The following is a 19,886-nucleotide window of genomic DNA, read 5'->3' as shown; positions in this document are numbered from 1 at the left end:
GTCTTCATGTGTCTTTTCCAGTAAATCTTGTTAGATAATATAACATCTATAGGCATGATAATCTCAAATTAGGTCTTATTTCTTGGAAGTATCACTTCATTCCATGAAGAAGGCAGTGATATGTGATTTGTAGGACTATTCAAAGTGTTTATTACCTGTCTCTTCTGTAAATATAACGAAAGTAATTTCCTGAGGCTAAACCTTCAATTTGGCCTTGGGTATCTTTTTTGCAGACAGTTTATGAAGCATGTCCAGCTATGAGATATATTGTTTACTATGCCCTTTACTGGGTTGTGTGAAAATGTGGTAATCTTGTTTTATAGCTTTGGAGACTTTGCTTTAAATCCAAGAACTTGGCAACTAAAAGCTAAATATGGCTTCAAAATAGGAATTAATGATGTCCTTGCACATTTTGAGTAGGTTACTGGAGCTTAATATTTAGCTCAGGTTTATAAATAGCTTTTCCCCATCACCTGCTGAAAGTTAATATTCCAGGTGATCAGAAAGATCAGAATCATTAACAAATTTTGTTGACCACAAAGAACTGATGCAGTTGAATTTGGGCTTGATGGGTTGGTAAACTTGATAAAACGTTTTCCAGTTATGATGAGGTTAATGTTCAGTTTTATCAAGAAGATGAAGATTTCTCTGATATACTTTATCCTTAGTGGCTCTTTAAGGATGCAGTATGAACCCTTCTGGATTCACAGAAAAGAAGTTCATGTGGCACTTACTGCTTGGTGCCTAGATATGTGCCACCTTTACTAATATGGGCTGTTGGTAGCCCATAGCTGAATTCTGGAAGACAAAGAGTATTTCGTCTTTCTGCCAATAGCATGCCTACCTGCCTGCATGAGCTTAGAGTTTCAGTACAATTTCTTTAGCTGTTTTGTGCTGCCATCACTACACAACACATCAGTTCTCTTTTTAGAGATGCCTTGCAGAAGGTAAATAAATAAATGGCTTTCAGCAATCTTGATATTTCTATTTTTAATTGCTTCGCTGTATTGGAGTTGAGAACCCATAGCATTTATGCTCAGCTTCCAATGCTTTCACAGAGCAGCATGTGTCTGCCTGAAATATTGGGGGGGGGGGGGGGGGGGGAAGAAAAATCAAAGACTCTGTGAACTGCATGATTTCAGACAGTTGGGGTGGGAAGGATCAGCATATCTATATGTAGACATATATCAGCCTAGCATGTAAAAATCAGACACAGTCCTGGATACTAATTTCTGAGAGCTGAGAGCATTATCTTGTATAGTAGTTATGTATATATGTTGCATGAACTAGTATCTTCTAATGATTTGAATGCTGGACTAGGATTCTGTGAGATCAGGGTTCAAATCTCTGCATATCTATGGAAAGTCAAATGTATGACCTTGGGTAGTTCACACTCTCAGCCTTCGATGATGACCGTGGCAAACCTCTGAATAAATTCTAACAAGAATGCCCTGTGAAAAGATTTCCACAGGTTGGCATTGACTTGAGGGCACAGAAAAACAACATTTTATTCTTCCAAACCATCTATGGAAAAGTGTATTGGAATATATTCTAATCTTAAGGGGGTGGGGAGAAGAGCGGTATATAAGTAAATAAATAAATAAATAGTCAACTAAAGATGACTACATCCATGATTAGACCATTAAATGCTAGGAGCAGCCTGTGATACTAAACCCTGCCTTTAAGCATTGCATTTCTTAAGCAGTTGCTGTTGTAAAAACCTAGCAGAGTTGCCAACTCAGTCTTGGGTTAAATGATAGTGTTACATGTGAATACCTGCCTAACATATATTAACATAATGCTGATGATGAATTCCTTTCAATCAGATAGAACTTTTTTTGGCCTGTCTATAGGAAACTAAGTAACAACATGATCTCAGCATTATTCAGAGGGCAGGATTCTCTAGGGAACCTATTACTGTCTCTGTCTCATATCACTTTGAACAGCAATTATCATATGACTTTCCAGGTGTCATTGATGCAACACTGGTCATAATTCCAAGCCCGTGACATCACTGCTTCAGTCTACTTGTATATTAGCAGGCCAACATGATGGGTTGCTTCAATTGCTCTTATAAACAACTGTAGGATAACAAAAAGTCACAGCTGGTATTAAAAGACTGCCAGGAATCCCTTGCTACTAGCTGCATCACTTTAAGCTATACAAAAGGGGAAATTACAACTTGTACATGCTACAACTTCTGTTCTGTGCTTTCAGGTAATTTCTGATTTGTGACAACCTTAAAGCAAACCTATCACAGAGTTTCCTTGGCAAGATTTGCCTTCCTTTGAGATTGAGAGTGACCTGCCCAAGATCACCTATTAGGTTTCCATGATTGGTGGGGTGAGGTTAAACTTTAGTTTCCAGATTCAAACACCAATTCTCAGTTCACTACCATACTAATTTTAGGCCCCAAAGCCCTAATCTCATAGCTAATTTTAGTACCTAAATTATTTGGGTTTTGAATATTGATGTACTATGCCTCTGTGACTCACAAAAGTGGATAGAATTCCTGCACATGGCAGATTTCTATGTTCAAGTTTGCATTTCAAAGAATGGTTTTTAATATATTTATGGAGCATATCAGCTACATATTGCTTACATTGTCTTTAGTTTATTAAAAGATAGATACTGAAATTGTGTCCATTCTATTTAGTGAAGATCTGTTACATTCATCAGTTATTTGTTTCCACATAAGATTTGTGGCCAGATACAGACAGCTGTAGGAATTCATGGTGTCTCCATAAGTCTGCAGCCAACTTGAATGCCATATACACACAGAATCATTACTGCTATTTTGTGACTATGGCTCTTTCCGTAGTTTTTAGGCTCTTATTATAAACATTTCACTCTGTTATGTTTTGGACAATCTTCAGAATTGTTACGTTGTCTTTTTTAGACTCAGCTTGGGAAAATAGATGTCACTAATGTTGTAACTGAATACATTGACTAGCTAGCCTCCAGGATGTATGAAATCAGGGCCTAGTTCAGTTTAAAGAAGAAAAAGTGATACCACACACCGCTACATCCTGGGCCTGCATCTAGTTGGCTTGTGTAACTACAGAAATAATGAACAATCTGTCACAGTAATTTACTGTTGAGTATTGAAAGATGCTGCATTTAACATCAAATAAATTGTGACTATATAGCTTAAGCTGCTATTGGCAGTCTTTAAAGACAGTCATGTTCCCTATTACAATAACACAGTGCAGCCATAATGATTTGGTGGCGGGGGAGGTGGGGTATTTATTCGCGACCGAACCTACAATTGATGTAGCAATTAAAACCAATAACAAGACAATAAAATTGGTGTCTCCATTTGAGATTATTAAGGACTGCAATGAAACATCAGTCTCATTTCCATCTGGTGTGGAACCCACAGGCTCCTTTATAGGAAGAGAATGGTGTGTTCTTCAGGTTGTTTTTGTTGTCAGGGCTGGAGATACACTGCAGACGCTGGTTGTCAGTAGAAGCCAAGTCAGTAGAAGCCAATTGAATAGCTTTACCTTTGGTTGACATGAATATTCTTGTGTTAAGATGGTGTAATACTTCCAACACCATAGCATTCCATTGCTGAGCTGCTAAATTTGGCATTCTCTAGTCTAGAACATAAAACATGCAGCAGTAACCAAGAAAAAATGTACACTCTTTAGACACTGAAATTACTTTTATTGGCAATTCAATACCTCGGGATTTTTTTTTCAAAGCTGTTTAACACATGGGCCTTCTAAGATAATAGTAACTGTTAGTTCCCAGAAACTTTTATGTAGAAACTGACATTGCAAAATCCTTGACATTTCTGCTTCTTGATATCTTTAAGAAAATGAGGGCATTCAAATTTTTTGCCATTGGGTCTCGATATAATTAAAGCAAAACCACTCTTAGGTAAGCTATCCTTCTCTTTATGTTTGACCAAGTTCTAATCCAAACCATGACTCCTTTGGCACCTTTGGTAAAGCTTAGCTTGCAGTTGCCCCATGACCACAAGCCTTGCTGCTCCATCAATACTGTTAAGCCTTGTATCTTTAACTCTTCTCTAGAAGCTTCTTTGCTGCCACTGCCTAGGTACTTAAGTGCCACTCTGGATCTTTTTAATGGGTGATAGTTTCTGTCTGTTGTCTTTCTTTTTTTATTTTGGATTCATTGTGCTTTGTGTGTGTATGTGTTTTCTAACCTTTCTCTTGTTGCTGTCACTCCTCCTTTCTTCGCTGGCGCCATTTCTGTTCATCCCATCTCATTGGCTGCTGTAGCAATAGGTAAGAGATTAATGGCAGGATGTAATGGGCACTGTGACTGCAACATGGGGGAACTATTGTATCGAGTCAAGTTTAACCATAAGACAACATTACTGAAACATTGGGACAAAAATACAAATAGTCTAATACATGTCACAAATGAACTCATCAGCACTGCACTGCACTGTAACAATTAATATGCAGAGCTGCTATATTACATATTCAGGTCAGTGTGATCATAATGGAGCTGGTGTTACCTTTTAAGCTTTTACCATTCGTCTTTAGATTACTGTAGTTTAAGAGATTCATTACATAGCAAACCTCTCTAGATATGAAGGGTATTTTATTACCATGGGTTCTGTGATATTTGCTGCTACCTGTTGAATAGTATACTCTGGCAGTTGCATGCATTATGAAATATTGCACATTTCAGCACATGAAAGCATTACAAGTCAAATGGAAGACATTGCTGTTTTCCAAGGCTGCTTTCTCAGAACCAAGTAGTCAAATTTGTCCATCTAGCATCCTAGCTTGAAAAGGATCAAATAAGATACCTGGGTAAACTGCCATGTATGGTATCATTCAGGATATAATCTGTTCTACTTTCTGATTCAAGTTCTCCTCAAGAAGTAGATTCCTTGCCCTGGTTCCATTTCTGAACCTGATTTTCCCCTCCCCTGTCCCATCATAGTGTTGCTTGTAGCAGTGCTTTTCAACTTTTGGTACAGTATGACCCCCTTATCCACATATTCAATTTTCACAGCTTCACTTACCTATGCTCCAAAAGTATTGTTCCCCCTACCCTGAGGTGTTTGTGGGCATCTCTAGAACCTCAAGTGCAATTCTATATTATGTTTCTGGCCCACTTACAGTAAAAATATAGGATTCGATATTACCCAAGGTTTCAGGTATTGTGGAGAGGGGGAGGCTTAGAACATATACCATTGACTATGGGAGTTGTTAGGTGCCATCCATTGAAAAAACCTGGTTTACAGCAAGAGTAGATGTAAGTTTCTGTTTAATCCCAGCTTGGAACATTCTGTTGGCAGTATATGTAATCAGACTCAGAGCGAATCTTCTCAATTCAAAGGAACAAATGAACATTCCAGTGCCTGTAAACTAGGTTTTTGTTTCTTCTGTAGAAGTACAGGTAGACAGCTTGGTAGGGTGGGTGTATAAATTCACTGTTCCTTAGTATTTTTGGTCTCTCAGTTTTGTTAACCTATCATATGTCAATCCTACAGGCGAAATGCGGTGGATGCCTTCCGAGTCAATGTCATCCATGCACGGCAACAGGTGCGCTCACCTGTCACCAACATTGCCCGAACCAGTTTCTTTCATGTCAAACGTTCCAACATCTGGCTGGCTGCTGTCACCAAGCAAAATGTCAATGCTGCCATGGTCTTTGAGTTCCTCTACAAGATGTGTGATGTGATGACTGCCTATTTTGGAAAGATCAGTGAAGAGAACATCAAGAACAACTTTGTGCTCATCTACGAGCTTCTGGATGGTGAGGATGAGTGATTCTGACTATATTTTGGGAATTTGGTTAATTAAAGGTTTCTAGAAATGACATTATAGGCTTGTGGTTGCCCATACGGGATAGGATCCATAGGCTTTGCTTTATCTTAGTAGACACAGGACATACTGTTGGTGTATATGTCTGCCTGTTAAATGTGAAGATTTACGGTCAACATTTCAGTGTGCTGTAAGGCATATTATGTACAGAACTGGGTTGCAAACTGAACATCTAATGTTAATTTTATGATGGGTCTCCATGGCAAAAACACCTGTTCTATTGAATTCTGCTTTCTGAACAAAATGCTAGATGTATGCACTAACCCAATGATTTTCAAATTTGTCAAGGTTAGACTAGGAGAGACTATTTGTAGTCTACCTTCACCTGATAAATTTTCGTATGATTAGATGTTTTATATATGCTTAATTCCAGTATGCTTATCCAGTTCTGTTATTTTTATGCACTTCAAAAATTTTCACTAGTTTGAGTATACTTGGTCTAACAAGAGCCCCAATGATGAGGATAAGTTTCAGTTCAAAGTCACTTTACTGCATAACAGTAGCTTCTTTAGTGGCTCTGTCTCAATAGACCCAGAATATATTGTTGGTGTAAACCATCCAGCATTTGCATTCTTATCCTTCCCTTTGCTTTCATTTACTATTAAAAAAGCTTGTGAATTAAGAGATTAGTATAGTACAGTGCAAACACTATTTCATAAAATCATAGAGTTGGAAGAGACCTTGTGGGCTAACCAGTCCAACCCCCTGCCAAGAAGCAGGAAATTGAATTCTTAATGCTGTTTTTAGATCATTAGAAGTGTTCTCAAACTTTGGTTGTGATTTAATCACTGCTTACCAACATGTTATTTTGAGCATGTTATAATGAGGTTCCAGAAATTATTGACCTAAATGTGTCAAAATTGATAAGCATCCCTTTAGCTCTTAAGGAAACCTATTTCAGGAAAAGAAGAACGTTACTGATTTGCATCTTGCCGCAGGCTAAAGAAAAACCTATTCATAAGCGCAGCGTCACACTGTCTTAATGTTGCAGGTCTGGATCAGGATTCTGAGAGGCTAGTTCTCCCCTCTCCTGGAGTGGGCATCTAATGGCAGTTTTCTTTTCCCCAAGCTTGGCTGATCAGCCTACCTGCCCTGCGACACTTGCTACTCTGCTGTTGTTTTTTTAGGTTTTGATTTTTATGCCATCCTCATGCGAAAATCAAAACCTAAAGAAAATGCTGCAAAGATAGATTATTCTGCTGCTGTTGGATTGCCCTGCTTCAGAGCAGGTTCCCTTGGATGTCTGGATCCCATCCTCTTAAACATTTTTCTTGTCATAATTCCTGCTGATTAAAGGATATATTCACAATAATAGCCTCTGATGGGATCACTCTTAAATGTGACAGGATTAATTGTTTGAAACTTCTTGAGTAAATTATGGATATGGTTGTTGTATGAACATTGGTTGCTGTTCATGAGCCAGCCATTCTGGGATCATCTTTCTCTGATAACTTTTTACCCATCTGTAGAAATCCTGGACTTTGGTTACCCTCAGAATTCTGAAACAGGAGCACTGAAAACATTCATCACCCAACAAGGAATCAAGAGCCAGGTAAAGGCTAAGGGAAGACTAAGCATTGACTGTGCTTTAAATCTTTTAAGGAGAAATGCTTATTGACATAACTTCAATTTTTAAAAGTTAGAACATAGCTTAGTACATACAGGAAACTTGCACATGCAGCTCTCAGAGGCTGTACCCCAGCCCTACTCCATCATAATATACATCATAATATATATGCAATTTTTCAAAAATTACCAGATTCTCACAATTCAATGAAATCTCCATTGTCACATTTGCCCCACACTTATTTTGTGTGGGTAGGTGACTGGGGTTGATTCTCAAAGAATAATGTAGTGACTTGGCTTGAATATTAGCTGCCTCTTTCACAATTCAAAAAGGCATGCTTACATCCAGGCCCATGTGGCCCATGTTCCAGATCACCGTAAGCCTGTCACCAGGCAACCTTTGAGCCTAGTAGTTGAGGTGTTAGCTGTTGCATTCTAGGTAAATCTCAATGGTTTTAGCAATTGTAACAACACAAACAGAAGCGCTAACTAAAAACTGTGGCACCTCTCTACTAGACCTGTCTGATGGGGAAAACATTTCAGTAGAAGGACATTACACCGCGTAAATAGAAAGAAAACAGTTTTGTGGCTGGTAATGGATAAATGTTGGCAGTAGCTGAAGTAGAAGTCTGGCATTGCAATCTGAATTGTGCTTCCAAAAAGCTATTTTTGGGTGGCTTGCCAGGGATTGACTGTGGCATGTTTATCTGAAACAGATAAGATATGAGGACCAGAGTGATGGAAGTGAGAGGCTGCTAAATTAACTTAGTGACTTGCCTTTAAGTTCTGCACAACTTGTATTAACCCTCTTGGGAACTGTACTTTTTGCAGTGCAATTTGAAGCAGCTCTAGATCGTCTGCACCTGCTGGAAATACCAATATAGAGTATGTGCTATAGCTGAAGGCGGGGGGTGGGTGGGTGTTTAGGAGTAATTTTCAGTGTATCAGGAGAAAATGTCTGCCATTGTTTTCATGTAGGTCTACTAGCTAAGGATAGAGGATTACAAGGTACAGATGGAGTCTACTTGTTCATTTGCGAGGAAACTTGTGCAATTTAGACTATTTTCTACAGGACTGTATACATTCATTTAAGTCAGGAACAAAGTTAGCATATGAAGGAATCACATCTTTCAAGAGTTTGTGCCTCTGTCTACTGGTGTCTGAGTTAATGGTTCACAAGTGTGAAATGTTCTTCCTTCAGGGGATCATCTTATACCTTAAATGGAGATAATGTAGAGACAACCATAGGCTCATGAGAGAAATGAATTCTTCATCACGTATTGACTCAATCTCGGTAGATTGAGTGGTCCTGCAAGAGGTGTCCCTCTGTTCTATGTTGAAATTGTAGCATTTCTAAACGCCCAGGTTTCTTCTCAACTTGATTCTGATATAAGATAATTTGGGAGAAGTTGCTACTAGCCTGTTTCTAGTGATGGTTTTCTTTCCATGGTTTTAGAAGGGCGATAAACATCTCTTTTAGTTCTCTAAATGTGACTCTTGCATTGATGGTTCAGTCCACACAGAACAACCTGTATATAACTCTACATGAGTATCTTTGCTGCCTAGTCTGTAGGACTGATTGTTTGTGCAAGAGGCCATTGAGAAAATACAAATGAGGATATTCTGAAAAGTTTGTACAGTGCTTCCACCAGTCAGTACTTTTCTTTCTGCATAACGTATAGAGGGGTTTTGCAATAGGCCATGAATCTGACAAATTTCCTCACAATCAAATTCTTTTGGGATAGTCTTGCCTTCAGCCCTTTTTCCTAGTAGAAGTGAAGTTTACTTTTTGAGGAAGTTTGTAAGGCCAGATGTGAAAGCTGTTTTCTACATTTTTGTAACTGAACAGGAAAAGGGTGTTGTCTCTTTACAATAGGCTAAAGTTGCTGAGTTTGAGAGATGATTCAAGCATTTCCTTGAGCTGGCATTCCTGCTTAGATTGCCTTTTCCTCAATTGTACATATGGCCCATTGCTAGAGGAATCTAGCTTCAGGAACAAAAATGTCTGTTTCAGTGGAGTTAATTCTCATTTCTGAATATAATACACTCAGGTGCCATTCCTCTTCCCTCCATGGAGTCGTGGGCCACTTCCTAAGCAGTTAACACCTTCCAACTTCATTCGGTTGCTAAGGCCTGAACAACTTGCTATTTAAGTGCGGTTTAGCAGCAGCCTAATGAAAGATCCTGTTTTCCAGCTGTGAAATTAAGAGCTACCCATCAACAAGGTCCTTTCAACTGCTTGAAATAAGCAGATAGATAAAAAGTTATTAATCTCAGTATTTCATTATTAAAACACATGTTAAAAATTGAGAGATCCAGTGTACAAGAATTCCACCAGGGTATGGTCCACTGTGTCACTCAAATGGCAGACTTGGGGAAGAACGGAATTTGAGACCTCCAAGATAGTGTAGATCCAGCAAGCCTTAAAAGCAACTGACTCAAATGTCTCACATCTAACTTTGTTCTAAAAAGATTCACATCCTTCCTTTATGTTTAATATCAGTACACTTTGGATCTGTACTCCCAACACCAGTGGAGTTGAATACCAAGAGATAATAGCGACCTGGTATTTCTGGAGTATTCAGAAAACCTTGGCTATTTGACTTTTGCCTAGTTTCTTTCAACAACAACGACAACTAAAATGAATGTAGTCGCTGTTCTATGCAAAATAGATAAAATTATTGCCATAAAATTGTCATGATTGTTGATTCCCTGTATAGATTTCCCTTAAAATCGAACAGGGCAGGAGTATTGCGGCTCTGTCATTTTTGTTTTAGTGTAACTTGGGCTCAGAAGGATAGTAATCGCTAGGATATGAGAACATTGCAATTAGTCACAATAATTGCCCATAGGAACTGGAATAATGTTGGCTTGGATCCTTTCTTCTGCTCTTCCACTTCAGGATTCAAAAAGGAGTTCCAGGTGAAGGGAATCAGTATAAAGAGTAGTATGGTGTCATGCGTTCTGTTTGTTATATTAAATAATTGGTTGAACCATAACTTGGAGGATTTATCTCCCCCCCCCCCCTATGTTGTGTGATTCCTCCAGAAAATGTGACATTTGAGGGTAAAGGCTTGAGGTGATGATAATCTAGCAAAGTTTCTGGTAATCATACATGAGTTGTATAGTTGATGAATATACTGACCAGTTCTTTGTATTTTGAAAAGGTGATAATGGTTCCACATTGTTACTGAATGGGCCAAGGCGAGAAAAGAATTTGATTGGAAATTTATTCCTTGATAAACCAACTAATAAACCTATCTCGTTTGAATTAACATGCTGCCCCATGCTATTGAATTCAATCCTATGTGAATGTTCACATTGTCCTGAGTGTAATAAAATTGTAATCAAAACACATATATCTTCCATTTCCTTCAAAGGGCAGAAGCTTGCATTAGACAGAAGCCTTGGTGTAGTCTACCATGCTTAGTGAGCCTTAGTAGAATTACGTAGAGTACTCCTCCTCCTTGCTGATGAGTGTACTTTTGTTTAATTCAGCAGAATACCCTATCCTTCAGGCTTGTTAGTAGAACAGATGAAAAGCTTTGTAGTGCCTGTGATTGTCTCATGCCTAATGCTGATCTTTCTTCCTCCTCCCTTTCTACTGACCTGCTTGCCTCCTAACCCTGTGTGTGCTGCGCTTGCCGCTATACATCTGTTTTTCCGCTTTCTGCGTGTGACTGGACCTGCCTATAGCACCAGGTAGGAGAACAAGCTGTGCTTCGCAACCACCCCTTAGTGATCTCTCAAGAAAACTGAGTTCTGGATTGGGACCTAGTTGACTATCGTAATCCATGAATGTCATAACCTGTTGTGAGTGAGAAACAAATAATTGGGAGTTGGAAGCAAGTATTGTTGTCCTGGCATAACTACATCTCCAAATCGTTTGCTTCCTTTCTGCTGCTCCCAGTTTATGCCTGCTTCCATGGCATTTGGGAGGGTAGAACTTTCCTCTAATTACAGCAAACATGTTTCCTAACCCGATGAGGTTGGAAATTTTGAATTCTGAAGCCTTCAGTATTTTTATCATACAAATTAATTATCCTGTAGAGATAATGTACTTCACACTAGTAGTCAGCCTACTGTGGGATTTGTGGCATAACTGAATTATTGTAGGATATATTTGGTGGGAGTAGTAGTACAGTGCAGTATTTGAGAGTTGGTGAAGTTGCTCCTGACCTAAGAGTGGACCATCCCCCCTCTTTCCTTCAGACAAAGGAAGAGCAGTCTCAGATTACTAGCCAGGTGACTGGTCAGATTGGTTGGAGGCGTGAAGGCATCAAATATCGCCGCAATGAACTCTTCCTGGATGTCCTGGAAAGTGTGAACTTGCTAATGTCACCACAAGGTAAGTGGGATAGAGTGCCTTCCCACATCACTAAATTTAAAGATGATTTAAGACAATCTCCCTTCCACTTAGCTGTACTACACCATTTGTTTTTCTCTTCTTCCAGGTCAGGTATTGAGTGCCCATGTCTCTGGCAGAGTAGTGATGAAGAGCTATCTAAGTGGGATGCCAGAGTGCAAGTTTGGCATGAATGACAAAATTGTCATTGAGAAACAAGGCAAAGGGACTGCAGATGAAACAGGGAAAAGGTAAGAGGGGTACATACGGCTTCAGGTTTCAGTTGATATGGCAAGATTATTTGTAAATATCAGTACATCTCTGACATGTTCCAGTCTCCTCAACAAAATATGGGAAGATGCTCTTGCTTTCCTTTGGAAATTTTGTTTTGTTATCCTGCTTAGACGGTTCTTCATTTATCTAGTGAGATTGATTATCTAGCCTTGCTGCTGCCACCTCAAAAGTTTCTGAAGGATGGAAGTGAAGTATAGAAATCATTTATTTCAACTCCTGTTACAGTACCAACAAAGCTTCATTGTAGCCCAAACTCGTTATTCCTATGTTGTTAGTTTGGTTGGTGAATGAGCTGTCCTTTTCTAGATCTTCATAATATATGTCATGAGTGTGGAAAGCAAAAGAGCCATTAAATTTCTTCCCCTCTCCGCTGTCCCTAAACTTACATTAGACAATCATATGTCGCATAATAGCCATTTGTGGGGCTACAGATTTGATTGAGTGGGGAATGTTGCTGCATTCAACATTTGTAGTGTGTGGGACTCTTGCAGATTCACTATTTGAAATGGATCACCTGAGTTTGTGTAGGTATCTCTAAGGCCGTCCTTACTCCCTCCTAACCATCTTTTTTTTACTGAATTCTTTTTTTTTTCTTTTGTGTTCTGCTGACTCCAGTGAAACAGGAAGGTAGATAACTTGCTTACTGCTGTATGCACGCACTCTTCTTCCCTTCCCCATCTAATTTGCTTGGTGTGACTTGTGCATGTGCCACCATCTTTAGACACTTCCACACAGGTCACGCCTGTGATTGAAGGCTGAGCTGCCACTTGCTTTTTCCTGGGAACAAAACCTGTTTAAAGTGTTGCATTCCCATCTAGCTGGCACAGGAGCAGGCCTGAGTCAGCTGGGTGAGGTTCGTCAGGCTTCATCGTAGGGATGGCTGTACCTGGTAAAGGCTGCAGTTGGCTTCTTGCGTTAGTTCAACAGTGAGATGGTACAGGAACCTCTCGCTCCTTTCAGGGTGCAAAAGCAAAAGAGGAACCTTGTAGGAGAGCCTAACATAAAAAGGGACATAAGTATTCTCTTCAAAATCTGTTCTGAGAACTCAAACTCAACAGATTATTACTTGATGAAACTTTGCCTTCTTGTCCCTTGAAATGATAGATCCATATTGTGCTTTAGGTTCAGTTGCTAAAGCAGCAATTTTAATATCTTTGTGGAATGGCTTAATTTTCAAATAGAAGAGTAGAATGTAAATGTGGTGTATGTCCCTTCAGATTTCTTGTTGTCTTATGATGGCCCATGAGTTTCACAGGGTTTTCTTAGACAAAGAATAGTTAGAAGTGGTTTTGCCAGGTCTTTTCTGCGAAATATAGTCTACAGCATCTGGGAGACATTGGTGGTCTCCCATTTAAGTACTAATCAATTCTGGCTCTGCTTAGCTTCTGAGATCTGGTGCCATTAGGGTGTTTTGGTCATTCACTTCATCTTTGGGGGGAAGGGGGGTTAAATACAAGAGACACACTGTCCAAGTCAAGCCATTATTTTAAACAAAAAAGTAAAGGTCTGAGTATCCATCCAGTGTCCCCTTGAAACACAGCCTGATCCACATGTGCACAAAGGAAGTCTCTTCTTTTGGGTCTCACTTCAGTGCCCTGTAAAACTCAGCCTCTCTGCTGTACTTTAGTATCTGAGTCTTTACTTGCTGCCATTTAGTACATGCCCTTGGCAAAAGAGGTGCAGTAAGATTGTGCTGATAAATGTGTTGTTTCTGAACTTTATCTTTATAAGCAGAGAGATCTTCCTGCCATTTGGGATAAATAACCAAACTGGATGCATAATAAGTGCCCATAAATTTCAGGAGCTAAATATTGGCATCTCTGAGAGGTGATATTTTCTGCTTTGAAAAGTCATTGCAGCTACATATAACTGCAGAAGGAAGAAGCTGAAGAGTGCCTCTGATTTGTTTTATGTACATTTCTGAATAGAACGTTTCCCTATATCCCTCCCAGAATACCCTTTGAAAAGGAAAGGTCTTGAGCAGGGATGTCTTGTTCTGCAGCCTGCCAAATACATGTTGTAGGCAGAACAGAAGTGAGCCTGTATGCAGTTCTCCCCCAGTGGACAACAGAAAATATGTCTGTCTCTTGAGTCGGGGGGGGGGGGGGGGGCAAGCAGCCCTTTGGGCTGGAGGGGATGGATTGAGTCCTGTAGTGGCAGGTCTTTGGCTTGCTCTCCCTCCCTGCCTCTGTTGCTTCATGACTGAGCCCACGATGGCAGAGCGCTGTCAGCAGACTAGTCGATGCAACAGGGAGCTTAAAAACTGCTGCACTTCCCCGCCCCTTCTCCCAAGGGCACTCTGGCATCAACTCCTGGTCATGGTTCTACTTGTGTTTTTGTTCCATAGTGGAAAACAGTCAATTGCTATTGACGACTGCACCTTCCATCAATGCGTGAGGCTCAGCAAGTTTGACTCGGAGCGGAGTATTAGCTTCATACCCCCAGATGGAGAGTTTGAACTAATGAGGTATGGGACTTGGATGCCAGTAGCTCTTGACTGTGGTAAGAGGCTTTCCATGTTACACAAAGCGTTGTGTACTTGCTCTCTCTATCACTGAGTAGTTAGCAAGCCACATTGTCATTTTTGTTAATCCTAGTAACATCTCGATGTTTAAAACAGTCCCAGCTCAGTTATACATAAAATGATAAAGAAGATAGTGGATGGATGCCACCTCCCAAAAGTCTTTTCAGATCATTGCATATCATAGAAATGGCTACTCTTGAGGGAACTGTTCTATCTCTAAAAATCATTAACTGATTTGTAGTGTAAAGTAAGAATGATGTTATTTATCAGAATCAAAATAAGGAGCTATGGAAACTAACATGCTATTGAAAAATGTTGACAGATGAAGTGATCAAGTGGCAAATATTTAAACCTAAGGCCACAATGCAGCTCCAGAATGTTGAATCATTTTATCCCTCTCACGTAGCTGTTTCAGGCTGATTTGACATGATGGTATCTATCTTACTTCCTATAATTTGTTATGTGGGATGTCTAACATCGATTAATATTTATAGTTATGACTACAAATAGACACAGCTTTATCCTTTCAAGTGAGCACAAGACCAAAAAATTCTGATAGAAATAGCCGGTAGAAGATATGTGAACAATAATGTCCCACATTTGGAATGCTTAAGATCTACAAAGTAAACACCTGCTTATCATCTCCGTATAGTATGAGAAAATCATCAAGCTACACTAAATGGCCCACTCAATAGCATTGCATCTGTAAAACTCAGGGAGTATTACATTTCTGTGCATAATTGAAGTGGATGCCTCTATTTCTTACCATGTAGTACTGGTGTATTTCCCCTTTATCCCCATAAAAGGTATTCATTCCTGTCCCCCAGGTACCGAACCACTAAGGACATTATCTTGCCTTTCCGAGTGATCCCCCTGGTACGGGAGGTGGGCCGCACCAAGCTGGAGGTGAAGGTGGTGATCAAGTCCAACTTCAAGCCTTCGCTCTTGGCTCAGAAGATAGAGGTAAGACTGGCATAGCTGTGGAATACATTCCAGATTGGGCAGGATTGCTGCAGGAAGGTGGAAGGAAGTCCTCTCCTCGCATGGTTCTAACTGTGGAAAGTTGATGTGTTTTTATCTTTGTATTGTCATAATTGGTTTTTATTTGTTCATTGCATTGGGAGCCTTTGTAGGCCTGGAGGCGATACAAAAGCACTACACCAAAAATAAAAAATATAGCAGACCCTCCACTTTTTATGCAGATTAGGGGCATGCCCCCCCCAACCATGAGAATGGAAGAACCATAAATGGAATGGAAAGCCCCACTTTTTTTAAACCTCTGGGAATTACTCCTCTAGGGCGACTCTATTCAACTTCCACTAGAAGCTGATCATTGAATCGCACTGGAGGACCTAAAGATTCTTAGAGAAGTGTTCTTTCTAGGAATCTCTAGGTCCTCCAGTGTGACTCCATGGTCAGCCTGTGATGAAAGTTGACATGGAGTTGTTCTTGAGGACCTAAAGTTTCCTAGAAGGATCATATTAATCACATGCGCAAATGATCAGATCCACAAAAGTTGAACTTGCAGATGTGGAGGACCAGCTAATAAAGTCTGGGCATACTGATGATGAGTTGAAAGACTTCTTAAAAAAGAAAAAGAATATCCTTATTTGAATATAGCTGCTTCTTCCTGGATGTATGTTTCTTCCTGGGATTTGCAGGCATTATTTTATAGAGCAGGGTTTTCCTCGTTTATGTACGAAGCCGTACACTTCACTTTGCTGGTGCAAGCAGTCAGCTCAGATTTCATTACCTTTTCTCTTCCAGGTGCGAATCCCAACCCCCCTGAACACCAGTGGGGTGCAAGTCATCTGCATGAAAGGGAAGGCGAAATACAAGGCCAGCGAGAATGCCATTGTCTGGAAGTAAGTGGAAAAGCCTGGCACGTTTCTTCGTCTGCTTAGTGCTCACCTTGTGGGGCTAGGGGCACATAGAGCACCTGAGCAGGCCTTAGAGAGCATTTCCCTTTCTCTTTGATGCTTAGAATTAAACGCATGGCTGGAATGAAGGAGTCCCAGATCAGCGCCGAGATTGAACTGCTTCCAACCAATGACAAGAAAAAATGGGCTCGGCCACCAATCTCCATGAACTTTGAGGTAAGAGACCAACATTGCCCTCCTCTAGATATTTAGTAAAGGAAATGACTTACTGCCATTTTGGGGATTACCTTGTCCTATTTTCAGTAAGGCCAGGAGACATGAATTTAGACCTTTGCTGTAGAAATAATAGGGTAAGGCATAGAAGGTTGAATTATGTGATTAAAAAAAAAGTTTAGGAGATGAGTTTGAAGCTTGTATTGTTTATTGCTCCTACCATATTTGCATCTCTCGCCCTTGATTATCCTGCTGTACTGCACATCCTGCTTCTTATCTGGAAGTCTCTCCATCTTTAATCCTTTCATGAGGATCTCTTGCAAGCTCTTAAACAGCCTTCCTGGCCAGAGATGGACGGAAAGCATGGCAGGTTCAGCACAAGTGAAAGGAGAATAGATAAAATGACACTGGGGTTAATGAAAACATTTTAGGGTTAATGCTGGAGTTAGGACAGCAGGGGGTTTGAAGAGGCTTTGGAATTATTTTGGAAATAGAATTTGCTCATTTCCATTAAGAGAGGCTTTTCAACTGATTCACACATCTTCCTGTAGGAAAGTTCATCAGAATAGTTTAGAGAGGACACCAGAATTTCAAGTAACCTGCATGTTCTGAGCTTTTCCCCCATCTTCCGCTTCTCCATAACAGTTGTAAATGCTTCCCTAGAATTATCCAAAGGTAGTCAATAGATCTAGAAATAAATAAAACTTAAAGAAGATAATCAAAAGTAAGATCTTCAGTAGAGTTTGGGTGTTAGGGGATTGGCCAAGAAGACTGCTGCTCTGGTCAGCTTTTGTTTCTATTGGCTTCTCTGCAGAACTTCCATCCTCATCCTCTTTTTTCCCTTCTTTGTACAGGTCCCATTTGCACCCTCAGGGCTGAAGGTTCGTTACCTGAAAGTCTTTGAGCCAAAGCTGAACTATAGTGACCATGATGTGATCAAATGGGTGAGGTATATTGGCAGGAGTGGGATCTACGAGACGAGGTGCTAGCCCTCTGCAGCCGGCTGGCTCCCTCCTCCTCCTCCCAGCCTCCCTTGGTCTCAAAAGTACAGCTGAAGAGCATTTCGTGGCCCCTCCTCCGTACAGAGGCTGGAAGCTGGACTCCTGCAGCTCCTCTCTGAAAAAAGGACCCTGGCATCTGCTTTGGTTTCAGTTACTTATTGGAGTTGCAGCTGAAGCCAGGTGCCTCTTGCTTCTGTCCCGGGTATAAGAGGGCCCGCCTAACCACCTCCCCCTTGTGGTCATTCTAGGGAACATCCACCCTGTGATAACCCCCTCCCCACCTCTTCTGTTGTCACTACTTGCATCATATCCTACTATTTCTGGAAGTTCTTGTGCACATGTACTAGTAGAATAGACCTCAGAACCATAGGCTGGACAAACCTTGAGTTAATTCTGGCTCCTGTACATGCTGTTGCTGTTGTGATTGTTGCTATGCAGCAAGAGTGAGACTCACCATTCTCCTACAGCCCTGTTACATCCTTTGTTTTTTCCCCCTCCTTAACACAGAGCCCCACCCTAGGAAGGTTAGTGACCAAAAAGGCCGAGTGTTGGCTTCTCCTTGGTGCAGGGGATGGTAGCACAACACTTTGCTGCCTGAGCACTGACAACCACTGACAAAGCCAGCCCCTTCCTCCCATCTTTAGCTCACCCAAACCACGAAAACCCACACCTGACAGCCACTTGAAAGCAAATTGACATTGTCAGTGCACTGCACAGGATTTGTTGTCTCATTTGGCTCTTAAATCATTCCTCTCTTACATCCTTTACTCCATCTTTTCCTCTCTTCTTTTGCCCAGTCACACATAATTCTTTGTTCTACCAAAAGCTTTTGATTGGATCAATAGAAATGCTGCTGCAGCCCACAATCTTTTGCTTCTGATAGTGTGGTCTCCCATTTTGTACACTTGTGATTTGTCCAGTTCTAAACCCAATAAAATATGTAGAACCAACTGATTTGTGAGTGGTGGTCTTAATGGAAAGGTCCTCAGGCAGGGGTCTCGCTTGACTTCTGTCACCTTGTGTGTTAGCTGAAAATGCAGCACCCCACACGCCTGACATGTGCAAACCAGTGGCCTGGAGCCCAAAGTCAAGCCATGTTTCTAGAGCAGGCGTGGGCAAACTTTGGCTCTCCAGGTGTTTTGGACTTCAACTCCCACAATGCCTAACACCATGTGGACTGGGAATTATGGGAATTGCAACCCAACAGCACTTGTAGGTCTGAGGTTGGGAGGTTAAAGGAAATTTTAAAGTCTAGAATCATATCCATAAGCCTTGTATCCAAATCCAAACCCCAATCTCCTGACTAAACAGAACAAAATTCAGCCTTCCAGATATTAATGGATCCCAACTCCCATCAGCTCTAGTTATAATGACTAATGATGGGGAATACAGGTGCTGCAGTCCAGCATCTGGAGGGCTACATAAGATCACACAGAGGGTCACATTTGGGGTGCAGGCCTCGAGTTTGACACATGTGACTTGGGGCACCCCCACTTCTATAAAGCCAGTGTTCTGCATCTATGTAGATTAGCTGGAAAGCTAATCTTGGTTCCTCACTGCACAGCTTTTAAGCGAAAGCTGGAAGTCATCATTGGCAGATGGGCAAACTAAAGCTTCAACCTTCAGTTGACTCTTGACTTACAGGCTTCAAGTCTGAAATCTTGTACAGGGCTTAACAGATGTTCCATACATGCTGGAGATTTAACTGCCTTGGATCAACCTGATCTCGAACTAGCTTTTTTAAAGTCTTCATTTTGTATGAGGTAAAGAAGCTTTCCAGCACTAAGAATTGAGACCTGCTGTGATGCACCCTCCTGGGTTGAGACCCTGCCAACAAACAAATGAAAGCCCAAGCCATAAAGCATGCAGTTGGCCTTGGTAGCCAAACATTGTTTCTAATGATCAGCAAGAATATACAGAACCCTTTACTTTTGTACCCAGTAAGGAACACTCTTATCTTTCCAATAAAAATACTGAAAGGAAAGGCTAACCACATATGCCATTGTTCACGGTAAATGAGGTGGCATGAAATGGTTGCCTGTGGTCTATGGTAAACTAAAGTAACTGTTTTCAAAGCAAGGGTTTTTGGGAGAGGAGGCTCATTGTTTCCTTGAGATTTTGCTACATCCAGTAGTGCTTCAGTTCTGCATTTTTGCATGGCAGGGGGTTATATTCTATAGCCTTTAGCATTCTCTTCCAGCTTTACCATTCTAGCCTGCCATTGTACAAACCAGGCCTTCCTGGCGGGAT

The 19,886-nt window shown here is 40.7% G+C and overlaps 1 protein-coding gene and 1 non-coding gene across 2 annotated transcripts in view; both read left to right on the top strand.

Moving 5' to 3' along the window:
* Window positions 1–18,586, top strand: part of ap2m1 (adaptor related protein complex 2 subunit mu 1) — a 38,120-nt gene extending 19,534 nt beyond the window's left edge. The window contains exons 3-11 of the mRNA XM_016995698.2: window positions 5,480–5,745; window positions 7,283–7,365; window positions 11,592–11,727; window positions 11,834–11,975; window positions 14,366–14,485; window positions 15,370–15,505; window positions 16,310–16,407; window positions 16,527–16,638; window positions 17,490–18,586. Of these exons, the coding sequence (XP_016851187.1) occupies window positions 5,480–5,745; window positions 7,283–7,365; window positions 11,592–11,727; window positions 11,834–11,975; window positions 14,366–14,485; window positions 15,370–15,505; window positions 16,310–16,407; window positions 16,527–16,638; window positions 17,490–17,624 (1,228 nt within the window). The 3' untranslated portion in view covers window positions 17,625–18,586. The remainder of the gene's footprint in view (window positions 1–5,479; window positions 5,746–7,282; window positions 7,366–11,591; window positions 11,728–11,833; window positions 11,976–14,365; window positions 14,486–15,369; window positions 15,506–16,309; window positions 16,408–16,526; window positions 16,639–17,489) is intronic.
* mir737 (microRNA mir-737) lies at window positions 6,917–7,005 on the top strand. The gene has a single exon (NR_163048.1). It is a non-coding gene; the product is annotated as a microRNA mir-737 (primary transcript).
* Window positions 18,587–19,886: the final 1,300 nt, after the last annotated feature.

This window comes from Anolis carolinensis, chromosome 3, assembly GCF_035594765.1.
Source record: "Anolis carolinensis isolate JA03-04 chromosome 3, rAnoCar3.1.pri, whole genome shotgun sequence".
Taxonomy (NCBI): domain Eukaryota; kingdom Metazoa; phylum Chordata; class Lepidosauria; order Squamata; family Dactyloidae; genus Anolis; species Anolis carolinensis.
The sequence above is the reverse complement of the archived record's forward strand: the minus strand, read 5'-3'. Positions and strand labels throughout refer to the sequence as shown.